This window comes from Rhinolophus ferrumequinum, chromosome 9 (genome assembly GCF_004115265.2).
Source record: "Rhinolophus ferrumequinum isolate MPI-CBG mRhiFer1 chromosome 9, mRhiFer1_v1.p, whole genome shotgun sequence".
Classification (NCBI taxonomy): domain Eukaryota; kingdom Metazoa; phylum Chordata; class Mammalia; order Chiroptera; family Rhinolophidae; genus Rhinolophus; species Rhinolophus ferrumequinum.
In genome coordinates, this window is record NC_046292.1 from 16,659,984 (window position 1) to 16,672,895 (window position 12,912).

General features: G+C 42.4%; 1 protein-coding gene across 1 annotated transcript in view; it reads right to left on the minus strand.

Moving 5' to 3' along the window:
- The window catches only part of STPG1 (sperm tail PG-rich repeat containing 1), a 41,509-nt gene extending 28,797 nt beyond the window's left edge, over nt 1–12,712 (minus strand). The window contains 3 exon segments of the mRNA XM_033115671.1: nt 5,480–5,598; nt 9,760–9,900; nt 12,661–12,712. Of these exon segments, the coding sequence (XP_032971562.1) occupies nt 5,480–5,598; nt 9,760–9,832 (192 nt within the window). The 5' untranslated portion in view covers nt 9,833–9,900; nt 12,661–12,712.
- Nucleotides 12,713–12,912: the final 200 nt, after the last annotated feature.

The window sequence follows — 12,912 nt, forward strand, 5'->3', positions numbered from 1 at the left end:
GCTTCTTAAAGGAAACTGTCCAGACCTTTCACCTCTGGGATAACAGTTCCCGGGACTAATGTTGTGTGACTTTGATGAGTTGAGGCCTCTCTGAGCACAACCCAGAGAACAAGAATCCAAGTTGCCACCCCTGGGTTTCTGAGCTGAGACCACCCCAGAAGGTAAAAACCAAATATACAAACAAAACAAAAGTCGGTGTGGGGAGGGACAGGGGAAGAGAACCATTTCTGTGAGCTCTGCTGACGGCCTGTGGAGTGCTCTACGGAAAGCGCAGTGGCGATGCTATAGCTGCTGTCCCTTGTGCCTGCCTCACAGTGTGAGGGTGAAATGAACCAATACTCGTATAGGGAGGGGTTACAGCAGTGCCGATGCTTCCAGCCATGGTCATTGCCATCACCACACTGCATTGCCCACAACGGGCTCAATGGAGCAAAAATGGGTAAAAGAGCTTCAGAGTGGGACTGAGCAGGTGAGGGCTGGCTACTCCCACCCCCAACCCAACACACATCTGGGGACTTTTGGTTGAAATGCACTTTGAGAAGGATTCAAGTCCCAAATGGACAGCCTCTTCATGTGCTAATGGTGGAACACAGATCTCCCATGCACTTGACCTTGGGACAGGTGTAGGGAAGGTAATGTGGAGGAGGGGAAAGACGGGGAGCAGGGCATTTACCTCCTCACCCCAGGGATCTCCAGAGGTTGTGGGAGGGCTTAATGTCCCACAGCCTGGAGCCAGTTACATCTGCACACAGCCTGGATTTTCTAGTCCTGATTTCATAGATTCCGTCCAACTAATACTTTCGGGTTTGTCAAATCATTTCTTGGCTTGGAAGATGTGGTCTCTGTTGGATCATTGGCTAAAGACCACATTAGAGCTGCTTTTTGACTCTTCAAAGGTGTTCCAGCTTGCTTTGGTCTATTTTGGGGGTGGCTAGCTGCTGTTTCTCGGGCGTGCACAGATGAATGAAAACTAGGAGTTTGCTAAAGGCGAGAGGTATATAACAAGAGGAGGACATGCCTGGTGGAAACAGAGCCCTGTCCTGTGGTTAATCCATTGGCAAAACCACACAGAAATTTGGGGTTCCTGAGGGAACAATTTCCTTTTACAAAAGCCTCTAGTCTTAGGGTCTCGGACAACGTGTCCATCCACTGAAGTCCTTCTGGTTTAAACTGTCTACGACTCTGAGATTTGCCCCTTATAAGAACACACTTCCTTCTTTCTGCTTTCTCCCTCACTCCATACACTTATTTGTGGCATCAAAGTTTCCATGCCTCTGATCACAGTAGAATAGGGAGAGGCAGCGAGCGCCCTTCAAGCAAGAAAACACCACTTCTTTTGTTCAGAGTTGGGGAGGGTGTCACAAACGAAATGTCCCTGGGAGCCTGAAGGGAGCACCCAGGAGAGCTAGAGTAAGTTCTCTTGAGGAGAGTGTTTCTTAGTCACCCAGGTGAAGAGTAGGTGTGGGGAAACGAAAGGCAGCTGGGATACTGGCCTCCTTGGCGCATGAAAGTGGGGACCAGGTCTCTGCCCATCGCTGGCCTGGCTGGGCTGGAGACAAGAGAAGTCAAACCACATTTTTAAAGTCTGCCTTGCCTCTGAGAGGGCCATGCTCCTCTTTTTCTGAGAACCTCCACTTTCTTAAATCTGGCATCAGCTTATTAGCAGCTCCTTGAATCCCGAGTGGAATGAGGCCAAAAACTCAATTTCACAAACATACATTGAAACCAACTGTGGGTCAGGGCCTGTAACAAGGCACGAAGTTACAGTCACGGCCGTTTAGCAGCTCCCAAGTCCTAGGAGTGGGATGAAGGAGATGCAGTAAAACGTTGCAACATGGATGGGATGTCTTCCTGTGACTCAATGAGAAATGCATAGACTTGAGTTGGGCTCATTCATTCAACCACTTTTGAGGGGCTCTGGGAAGGACTGATGACTGACACCCAAGGAGTTCCCGGGCAGGTGGAGGTAAGTGCAGACACGTTACCATCACACCACGCAGAAGGTGGTCAGGGGCATATGACCAGCTTTGGGAGCTCAGAGAAGGCTGTGGCTGCTTCCACCCAGGGGAGATGCTGGGATACGGGGTCTGGGAACCACGAGCTGCTGCCTGGGTTTGTCCTCGGTCTCCCTGACCCAGGCTGTGCAAGTTACTTAACCCTCTTTGTATCTCAGGGTCATTATCGGAAAAGTGGAGAGAATGATGGGACTGAGCTCACAGGGTTTTTATGAGGATTAAATAAGTGAATAAATGCAAACATCTTCGAGGGGTGCCTGGCCAGCTATCAGTGACAGCTGAGTGTTTGCTATTTCCAGGAACATGTCCTGCAGACCCCTTTGGTGAATGATATGGGGAAGTGAGGCTTTCAGAGCAAGAAGGTTGGGCAGACCCTCCTGTGGTTCAGATACACAGCTGCGTGCATACTTGGGATAAGTGTCCCCTTGAAAGTGGTGGTTTCTGCAAACTGAGCTTCCTTTCATTCGAAGATCCCTGACATGTAAAATACCCCTGGTTTAGTGCCTTATCAAGTTAATAAGTGAACAGTATTAACTTTGTACAATTTCTCCAGAAATTAAACACTGGCCCTCTTACCATTTGAGAGGGCAGACCTGCTGTCAGGCTGTGTATGAAATTCATGTGTATTTTTAAATTGTGCCCATCCAGAGGACATGGCGCCCATACGCCACCATTATTCATTCGTTTGAGCCTGGAGGGATCAAATCAGGTTTAGGATCATGGAACAGTAATTTCTGGAAAGGGCCTAACCTATTATAACATCCTTATTTTTAAGAAGAGGAAATGGAGATGGCGAAGACATTAAGTGGGTGTCCTTAGTGTTACACAGGTTGGGAAACAGTGACTATAATCTAGGGTGACGTGGGGACAGAAACAGGGAGGTGGAGAGAAGAAAGTATCCATCAGGCTACTGGCCTATGCTCTGTCCAGATCAGGCACGTCTCTTCATGTACGCAAGTCACCAGCACCTCTGTAAATAACTATAAAATGTTCAGGGAAACAGACTTCATTTCTAGCAGCCAGAAGTGCCTGTCCTGACACCGAGCTCTGTGAAGGGTTCCTTGTACCCGGCAGTCAGAGTCTTACGGAGAATGTGAGCTGGGCAACAAGGCCTGATGTTTCCCTGCAGAGTAAAACTAAGAAGGTAAGCGTACCTTTCCAAGGGCACCCGTTCTCCATATTAAAGATGTGCTAAGTGGGTCACAGACTTAATTGGAGGCCACAACCAAGTCATGAGATCAGGCACAGGGTGGGTACGAGTAATGTTTTAAGAAGGGTGGTGAGACACCGGAGTTTTTAAATCTGTTTTTAATTTGTATTGCCTCACTAAATTATTGGGTGATGCTAAGCAAGATCCTTAACTTCTCAATGCCCATTTCCCTCAGGAACAATGAGAACAATGAGCACAGAAGAAGAAAAAAACTTTGTCCTGTTTTTATAGTTTGAAGAACCTAACCAAATTATGTAATCCAAAACTCATGTTTCAGATGAGAAGCCCAGAAAAGTCCAGTGACTAAAGGCACACAGCTAGTAACAGGGCAGAACACAGGAGACCTGATTTGTGACCATGCCATTTCCACAAAAGTCCATACTTATTTACAAGATGCTTTCAAATATTCATGTGAAAGTTTTCACATTGTCCAACCAACGCAAGCACATTTGCAAAGTACAAATCAAATTTCTGAGCTATTTCTCTCTATATCTGACGCTGCCTATAGCTTTGGCTGGCTGCCATCTTGTTCCTTCGGCAGAACATTTTAAGATTCTTCTAACTTCAAAAGGCAGGCGATTTCTGGGTTTGCGTCTTCAGAACTAGATCGTGCAGAGTGGAGCCTTACACACGTTACTCGACATCTTCCCCTATCTTGAGCTTGGTCTGTTTTGCTAAGTCCTTTTCAGAAACACGCTCTCTGACTTTCATAGATCAAATGTATGGCTTTGCAGGCCACAAAGGGAGGTGTGGTGCAGTGTGTGGAAAGAGCATGAGGCTTTGGAGTGAGCTAGACCTGGTTTTGAGGTCTAATTCTTTCAAGTTGATTCAGCAAATATTTACGTAAGGCTTCTGATGTGCCAAACCCTGCAGTTGTGTGACCTTGGGTGGATCATTCAACTTCTCTAAGCCTCCAGTTTCCTCTTCTGTTAAGATAACAAACCCTTCCTTTTAGTCTTATTCTGACCACTAGAGATACGGTCTAAAAATAATTTTACACATAGTAAGGGTTGGTACTGCTATTCTTTTGATTGGAGGCTGGCCTGCAAATAGCCTAGACATGGCCAACATATTACCATCAAATTGACAAATGGAAAACCAGACAAAAAAGAGACAGAGAGACAGATGGACAGTTAAAACATAGAGAAACTAGAGAGAGAAGAGAGAAAACTCCTAAGCAAATATCTTATTTATCATCTTTGGGGAAAACCTACAAGTAATTAAAAATATGTGTGTGTGTGTGTGTGTGTGTGTGTGTGTATTTGTATGTATGTGAGAGTGTGTGTGCATGTATGCACACACACTATATTCTTTATTATTTGCCTTCTTAGAATCCTAAAATGGAAGTGGAAGGAACTTAAATGTTCTCTAGTTCAGGCTTCTTGTTTATAAAAAAGGAACCAGCCGGGGGACAGAGGGGCTTGCCAAGGCCGCTCAACTCCTTCCTGACTCACCTGTATTCAGAACCTAGATCTCCTCATTCCCTCTCCACCATCTTGGCAAGGTGGTAAGATGAAAAGCATTTTTCAAATGCAGCAAAAGGTGACTGAGGTGATGATTCCTCCAAAAGAATGTGATTCTAAAGGTCTTGGTTAAATGAATAAAGGAATGAAGATTTTAAAAGAAACTCGAAAAATGTCAGCGAGTTGTTTCAGCCCCCTGCTGGTGAGAGAGGAGGAGGTCAGAGCCCTGAGCCTTTAGCAGGTGAAACCCCAAAACTTAGCTTAAGAACCTGTCAGAAGCCAAGCAGAACTTTCCAGATCGAAGGGGAAAAGAGACACAGAAATATTTGGGGGAGAGAGTGAGGATGGAGGACATACAGGAACAGCAATAACACATCATTAAAAGAAGTCTAAAAACAGAGGGGTTTAAGTGTATTATTTTAAGGTAATTTTAAATTGATTAGACTCTTATTTTTCCTCTGATGTTATTTGAAGAAAGTCTTGTTATGTCCTTTCATGTTATAGGAAATGAGGCTGGCGGAGGAAAAGATTTTTCATCTTTTACTTATACCCGTGAGATTTTTTAAACAATACATTGCTTCTTAATTTTTTTTTTTTTTCCCTTAGTTCAGTGTAGCACCATAAATTCCACATGTTTTGCCCTGGATTTAATCTCTGCAGCGGCTGTGGCTCCTTGGATAACACTGCCCTCTACTGGCCACAGGGACAGAAGCACTAGCCCAACTCACAGGCCTCCCGTGAGGCTAAAATCCAGACAAGAAGTAAAGAATATTAGAAGACAATGTCATTACCTTTTTATGATAAAATCTCTTGGCTTGACTATTAAATCCTTTTTTTTCTGATTCTGGAATTATCGAAGACTGACATTTAAAAGGAATAGAGGATTGTGTTGGATACGCAGCAGTAAAACCTAAACAACAAAAATAAAATTAGCACAATACAAAGAATGAACAAGTGCAGAAAACACAGAGCTGTATATCAACGTTTTATTTTTTATGGAATAGGAGAGAAACATTTCCTTTAACAGGAGATAAAGCTGAAACCAGATTTTTAAAAATTCCCTACTTTCCTGTCTTTCCCTCTTGGTAATTTGTTGGATTCCGCCCCTCCGGCTCTTACACTAGTGAGACTTAGTCACATAGTGGAAGTGAGTTGTCCCAGGGAGGAGGAAGGATCTGACAGGGAAGGCGTTCCTGTCAAGCAGGAAGGGGACACAAAACAGTCTCATCTGGAGACGCCTTGAAGAGAAGCCAGGCTGGGGACAGAGCGAGTGTCCTCAGTCATCCCTGGCCTAGAGTCACACACACATCAGCAAGAGTGCTATAAAGATTCAGAGAAACAGGGAAATACCAGAGTGGGGTCTCTTACTTTTCAGGGCACTGTGCAAGACGAGTATAAGTTTAGCTTTCTGCTTTGAGCAGACATGGGGTTAAAAAACAGAAAGGGATCATTTATAGAAAATCATGTTAAAAATGTATACGTCTGTGTTGTGATCTATAAACTTCCCCATTTTCCCTCTCCCACATACCACACGTGGGAGAATATCGCAGCATCTATCTGCACAGCGGGCTGATTATAAACTCTACCCTGTGAGTGTTATAGAATTTGACTCCAGTGTTTGGTCTTTGACTGCTGACAACTTTGAAGCCTCACCCCTCCCTCTTCCTTTTCTGTCCCATGTCTGGGTAAGCTGATGAGAAGGCCCAGATAGATGCTCCCTCCTTTGGAACCAGCTAGAAGTTCAATCCATCCAAACTTCTGCTCTCTCAAGCCATTGTTGGACCAGCTCAGGACGTCTGCCCTGCTTTCCCCAGAAAGCTTCATTATGTGAGTAAATCAACCTTTTCTCATCTTCTTGATGTGTGTGTGGCATCATCAGTCTTGATATCTCAGGCAAATTTGGGGTGGGGGTCCATCCTGACTACAACGTATCCATGACTGTGAGCCACATTATCTCAGCATCCGGGTCCTAACCCTCAGAAGGAAATGCGTGCGGAAGTGGGAAAAGCATAGCCAAGAGAAAGAAAGATGTGTTAGGGTGGGGGTGAGGGTGCATGAAAACTATCTTTAAGGCCCTTTTCTTAGTTGCCGAATTTGTGAAAAAACGAAATTGCTTTTCAGAGAGGAAAGCCCAATGCCCACAGGGGCCCCTTAGGAGGTACTATTACCAACCAGCTTTACAGATTAGGAAACTGAGGCTTAGAGAGATTAAGTTTCTCATCCAAATCACACAGCCATTAAGTGGAACACCTGGGGTTGGAACAGTTTGTTTAATGAGCTCAAGCTCTTAAACTCTAAGCTGTTTTCTCTTCCTGAAACTGGCCCGTAGTAAAGACTCAACAAATGAATGCAATAATGGGGAAGGGGCAGTCTAGCCTAACTTGCCTGGGCTAAGGATGAAGCAAGTAAAAGAAGCAGAATATATGTTTGGTTAGAAAACATTTGGCGATATCGATATGTGGTATATTTATTCTTTTCCTCCCTTCTCCCTGCCCCCGATTTAAGCAGGTAGATGGTTATGTATTTTTACTCTAAGGGAACTAGAGAGCAAATCAGAAAGCAGAAGATGCAAGGCTTCCTAGCTTTTGATTCTAAAAGCCTAAGTCAGTAGAACAACTGAGTTTGCAGAGGAGTCAGTAAAGAAAGGGGGATTATAAAAATAAAAAAATAAAAGGTAAAAGGAAAGACATTCCCCTCAGAGGAAGGAAAGGTTTCTCCTTCACTGAAAAGGAGATCACTTTGTCGTCTGCCTGCAGTGGAGTGGCATGTATCAAAGCAATCCTCAATAAGAACCAAAAACAAACAAAAAAGGATTAAAAAAAAAAATACTCTGAGTAACTGACCTTATAGTTCCAACCAAAATGGGACTGGATTTGCCCTCCTAATTGAAAAATAAAATGTTAGCACTGGATAAAATATATGCGACAATGGTTTTCAAGACACTGGACATTAAGCAACAAAGGATCCCTGGAGATGGGAAAACAAATGAGGTTTGCAATAAGATTGCCTGCAGTATACTGCCTACTGGAGAAATTTCCAGGCCACAAAACAGGAAGGAGGAATCCAGGTGGAGCCTAGTGGTCTTCCTGAGTTGAGGAAATGGCTCCGGGAGCACAGAAAGACCAGATGGCTAGACTTCACAGAGCAGAGAACCAGAAAAGAGAGAGCTCCACAGAGAAAATGCTCTGGAGATCCATGCCATTCCACCGGGTTCCCCTCCAGCAGTGTTCTGAGTATTGATTAGCACATGCAAATGAGAAAACTACCCAAGGCTAGGGAAAGAATCAACTGGAAGAATTAGGATGAACAAAACCTGAAGCTTACACCAGGCCAGGAATAGTTCCTGTCCCCACAAGTCAGAGTGGAAAAACCTCATTAAAATTCATGGCAACTAAAGTGGAGTATGTGCGTAATGCAGGGTTTCAGCTCCCGTTCCCCCCACAAGAACGCAGGATATGGTGAGGACAAAGAGGAACAACAACAGAGCCACAGGTAGGGGGTTCATATCGCTTTATTCTGGATGGCGGCTGGTTGAAACACAAAAGCAAACATCCGCCAGTACCCCAACGAGGGATATTTCTGCACCCCAGTCTCGCTGGCGACTGGGCGAGACACAGGAAGTAGGATCAACACAATCCGCAATCTACTATCCACGTTTGCTAACCCCACTTGCTAGTCACAATCTGCGCTTGCTAGCGTAGCCACGGCAGTTATATTAGTGGCTAATGGCTAACTAGTAATAGGTGATGGCCACCCAGCCACAGCGGATGGCCATCTGATTATAGCTGATGGCCATCTAATAATCGAGCCAGCACCTTTCCACATGAGGCCAAGAGTCTGGAAACTGCTCTCTGGGACTCTGTCCCCACAATGCCTCAGAAATAGGGCAAAATTATCCCTAGAATAAATACAGCTCTGCTTCCAGAGAACAAAGCTAAAAAGCAAGACTCAAAAAAGATCAAACAGTTTCCAAGTAATTTAAGTACGTCTCAGGAAAAAAGCACAAGAATTGCTAGGACTACAGAAATATCTAGACCCAATACGTAAAATTCAAAATATCTGGCATTCAATAAAAAAAACCTAATGGGCATGCAAAGAAGAAAGAAGATATGATCCATAATGAGGAGAAAATACTCAAAACCAACTCGGAAATGAAACAGATGAGAGAATTACAAGAACATTATCATTGTGACAAAACTAAATATATTTGATATGTTCAAGAAGCTAAAGAAAAGATTGAACATATTAAGTAGAGACATGGGAGATATAAAAAAGATAGAAATCAAATTTCTATAGATAAAAACTAAAATGTCAGAGATTAAAAAATATACCAGATGAGATTAACAATAGATTAGACTCTGCAGAAAAAAGACTAGTAAACTTGAAGACACAGAAATAGAAACTAAAAGAACTGCAAAATACAGAGTATCCTATGACAACTTCAGGGAGGCTAATATACATGCAACTGGACTCTCCAAAGAAGAGATGTGGGGAAATAAAAAAATTATGTCAAGAAAAAATAAAAAATTTCTAAATTTGATAAAAACTATAGACCTACAGATCCAAGAAAGCCATTGAACCTCAATGAAACATGAATAAAACTACATCACGGTACATAAAATCATCAAATTGCTTTTAAAAAGTGATAAAGAGAAAATCTTAAAATCAAGCTGAGAAAAAGAAACAAATATAAGAATGACATCAGATTATTGTTGGAAACATCATCTTTAAGGTAAGAGAAGGAAAAAAACTAGAATCCTGTACCCAGTAAAATATCTTTCAAGGACAAAAGCAAAATGAAAGCTTTTAAACATATATATATATTTTTAAAAAGCAGAAAGAATTAATCACCAGCAAACTTGAACTATAAGAAACGTTAAAGGAAGTGCTTCAGCAGAAGATAAATTATACCAGTTGGAAATCTGTATCTACATGAAGGAACGAAGAGCTCTGGAAATAGTAAATATGTGGGTAAATAAAAAATAGAGAATTATAAATATAAATGGATACAGTTAGATATAAATATAAAATTTTAAATCCCCCCAAAAACATGTTATTAAATTCACTAGACCTTTATGTATTCTGTCAGCATTTCTGGGATTTTTTTTGCCAGGCTCTTGGTCTTTATGTGCGGAGTTGTCCATCTTAGCAACGTTCTGTGATATATTCCATTTGTTTCATGAAAAACTCTACTGCATGTTCTTCCAAGCACCTGAAACAGCAAAATACACCATTTGTAGGGATCAATTCACATTCTTGTTAATTATGTTGATTGATTTACGTTCTCTCTGCAGGATAGACTAGGAAATCCTGTGGGTAGAAGCTGAGATTTATCAGGGTCTGTGACCTCAAGTCGCAAGCACATTGCACTTACTGCTTGTAGTAGGAACTCTCTAAGGATTTACTGTTGATTTTGCTTACAGAGCTACTGAAGCCTTGAATTTTATAAATTTATCTTTATTGAGATTTTATACATGCCATATAATTCAGTAGTTTTACGTGGACAATTCTAAATTTTGGCAAATGTATGCAATTGTGTTAAATACCAGCACAATTAAGATATAAATATATTCATCACCCGAAAAAGTTTTCTGTGTTTCTTTGCCGTCAAATACACTCCCAATCCTGGCATCTGGCAACCATTGTTTTGCTTTCTGTCACAATAGTTGCCTTTTCTAGAATGTCATATATATGCAATCATACAGTATACTGTTTTGTGTCTGTCTTATTTCACTTAGCACAATGCTTTTGAGATTCTTCCACGTTGACGCATGTACCATGTTTCCCCGAAAATAAGACCTAGCCAGACAAGTAGCTCTAATGAGTCTTTTGGAGCAAAAATTAATATAAGACCCAATCTTATTTTACTATAAGACCGGGTCTATATAATACAATGTAATATAATATAATAAATATAATACCGGATCTTATGTTAATTTTTGCTCCAAAAGACGCATTAGAGCTGACGGTCCAACTAGTTCTTATTTTCGGGGAAACATGGTGTCAGTAGTTTGTTCTAGTTGCTGCACATCCTCACCAACGCTTGTCTGGTAAGTCTTTTTAATTTTAGGCCTTCTAGTGGTTGTATAGTAGTATCTCATTGTCACTTTAATTTGTATATTTTCATGTGCTTATTTGCCATTTGCTTACCTTCTTTGGTGAAGTGTCTGTTCAAATCTTCTGCTCATTTTTTAAAAAACAATTAGCTTATCATTGACTTGTAAAAGTTCTTAATATATTCTGGTTACAAGCCCTTTATCATATATACGTTTTGAAACTCCCAGTCTAGAGGCTTGCCTTTTCATTTTCTTAATATTTGAAGCTATCTTAAAATTTCACAGGATGGGTTCCCTAGAATTCAGTTTGAAAATTCCTGAGGCAGCTAGCTCACTTCTGTGTACTTCTAATTGCTATAAAGTCCCTACTGGTATCAAAGCTGACTTATTCTCATCCTCGCTGTCTCTCTTTCCCTCCCCCCCCCACCTCTCCCTTCCTCCACTTATCCTAATTCCAACCCTTAGAATCAGCTCAGAATGAGTCTCACTCCTCTTCTACATTGGTGATTTTCAAAACGCAGGTCATAGCCTGCAGTCTTTTGTTAAGTTTGTGTTTATTGTGTGCGGTTTTTGCTGGGTGATTAAACATAAAGTGCGTATCTTATCATGGGTCAAGATTGAAAGTCACTCTTCTATATTACTATTCTTCAAGTATCTGAAGGCAGCTGTCATGTCCCGCCACCTAAAGACTAATGTTCTCCGCAAGGAACCTCTTCAGCTTCTGCAGTACCTGATTCCTCCCCTCACTATACTGACCAGCACCCTTTGGCCCTGTCGCCAGATTCATCTGGGTCTTTTCTCAAAGCTCCTTAGAGATGACTTCCTTGACCACTCTCCAGAAGCACCACCCCATCTTTCTCTAGCCCTGACCCTTATTTTTCTCAAAGCATTCCTCATTACTCAACACCGTATTTTATGTGTATTTTTTTTTCTTTATGGTCTTCCTCAACAGACTGTTCATCACTGAATCCCCAGTCTGTTTCCTGGCACATAGTAGTTGCTCAGTATTTGTAGAATGAATGAATACTAGGGGTAGGCACATTTTAATGATAATGTACATAGATGTACTGATAATACAACTCTGTCCTTCAGGAGCTACATTCTGTAAAGATTTAACTCACATGATTACAACTATTGGCATGTTTTCATTCTATCAACTCTATGGTTAAAAAAACATCATTTATGTTATAGTATTACTGCATATTTTATATATTTATACATGTACGTTAGTGTACAGGGTATATCAATATATACCAAACCTTGTACACTCTAATGGGATTAGCATGAGTAGTTTTGACTCAATTAAATTTTTATTGATTCAGTTATAATTCTATTGTGCATCTTGGAAGTACTTTACATTTTTGAAAGTACTTTCAGGTAAATAATCCATTTGATATTTTTCATAAACTGAGAAAATGTGTCAGAGACGGGGAAGAAATTTTAGCATAGCTAGTGACCACTCGATTCTAGTCTCACCCTTTCGTCTTACAGATGGCTAACCTGAGGCTCAGAGCAGGAAACACGTTTGCAGAGGGACACCCAAGGAGCTCGAGTGGACTTGGAATTAGAACTCAGCTCTTTGTCGTGCACCCTATTGCCTGACACCGCAGCCCCCCAAACGTTTGTGCACTCGCAGAGGCTGAGGCAGGGGAGTCAGATGCCCACGCCCTTCACAGAAGCTCCGTGGAAAGGCTTGCTGTGGTTATTATCACTTTTCAGGTGGGGACTCTGAGGGCCTAACTCCAGGGAGGGGCACCTCCAGCGGTGGTTTCTACCCTCCCTCAGGGCACCACCTAGTAGGCACCGAAATTCCTCAAGCACCCAGAGGTTGGGGCCTCAGTGGGTATCCCATGGGGTGCGCCGGGTCCTCTTCCCCACGCCCCCGAACCCATGCCCCGACAGGAACAGCCTCCTACCTCATCGGGTCCCCTTTAGCTGTCTGGCCCGCCCAACCCCCCACCCCGTCGCTTTGGCAACCACAAGCCTAACATTCTAGAGTTCGCCTTCAGTCCGCCTCCTCAGTAACTCTAGCCAATGGTGTCCTCTGTTTCTCTAGCGTGAAAAATTGTTGGCCAATCGTTAGGGGTGTTTTAAAAATCGCAGGGAAGCTGCCAGAATTTTAGGGTTCAGGTTAACTACGTCAGAACCGGTGGGGAAAACTTATTGGG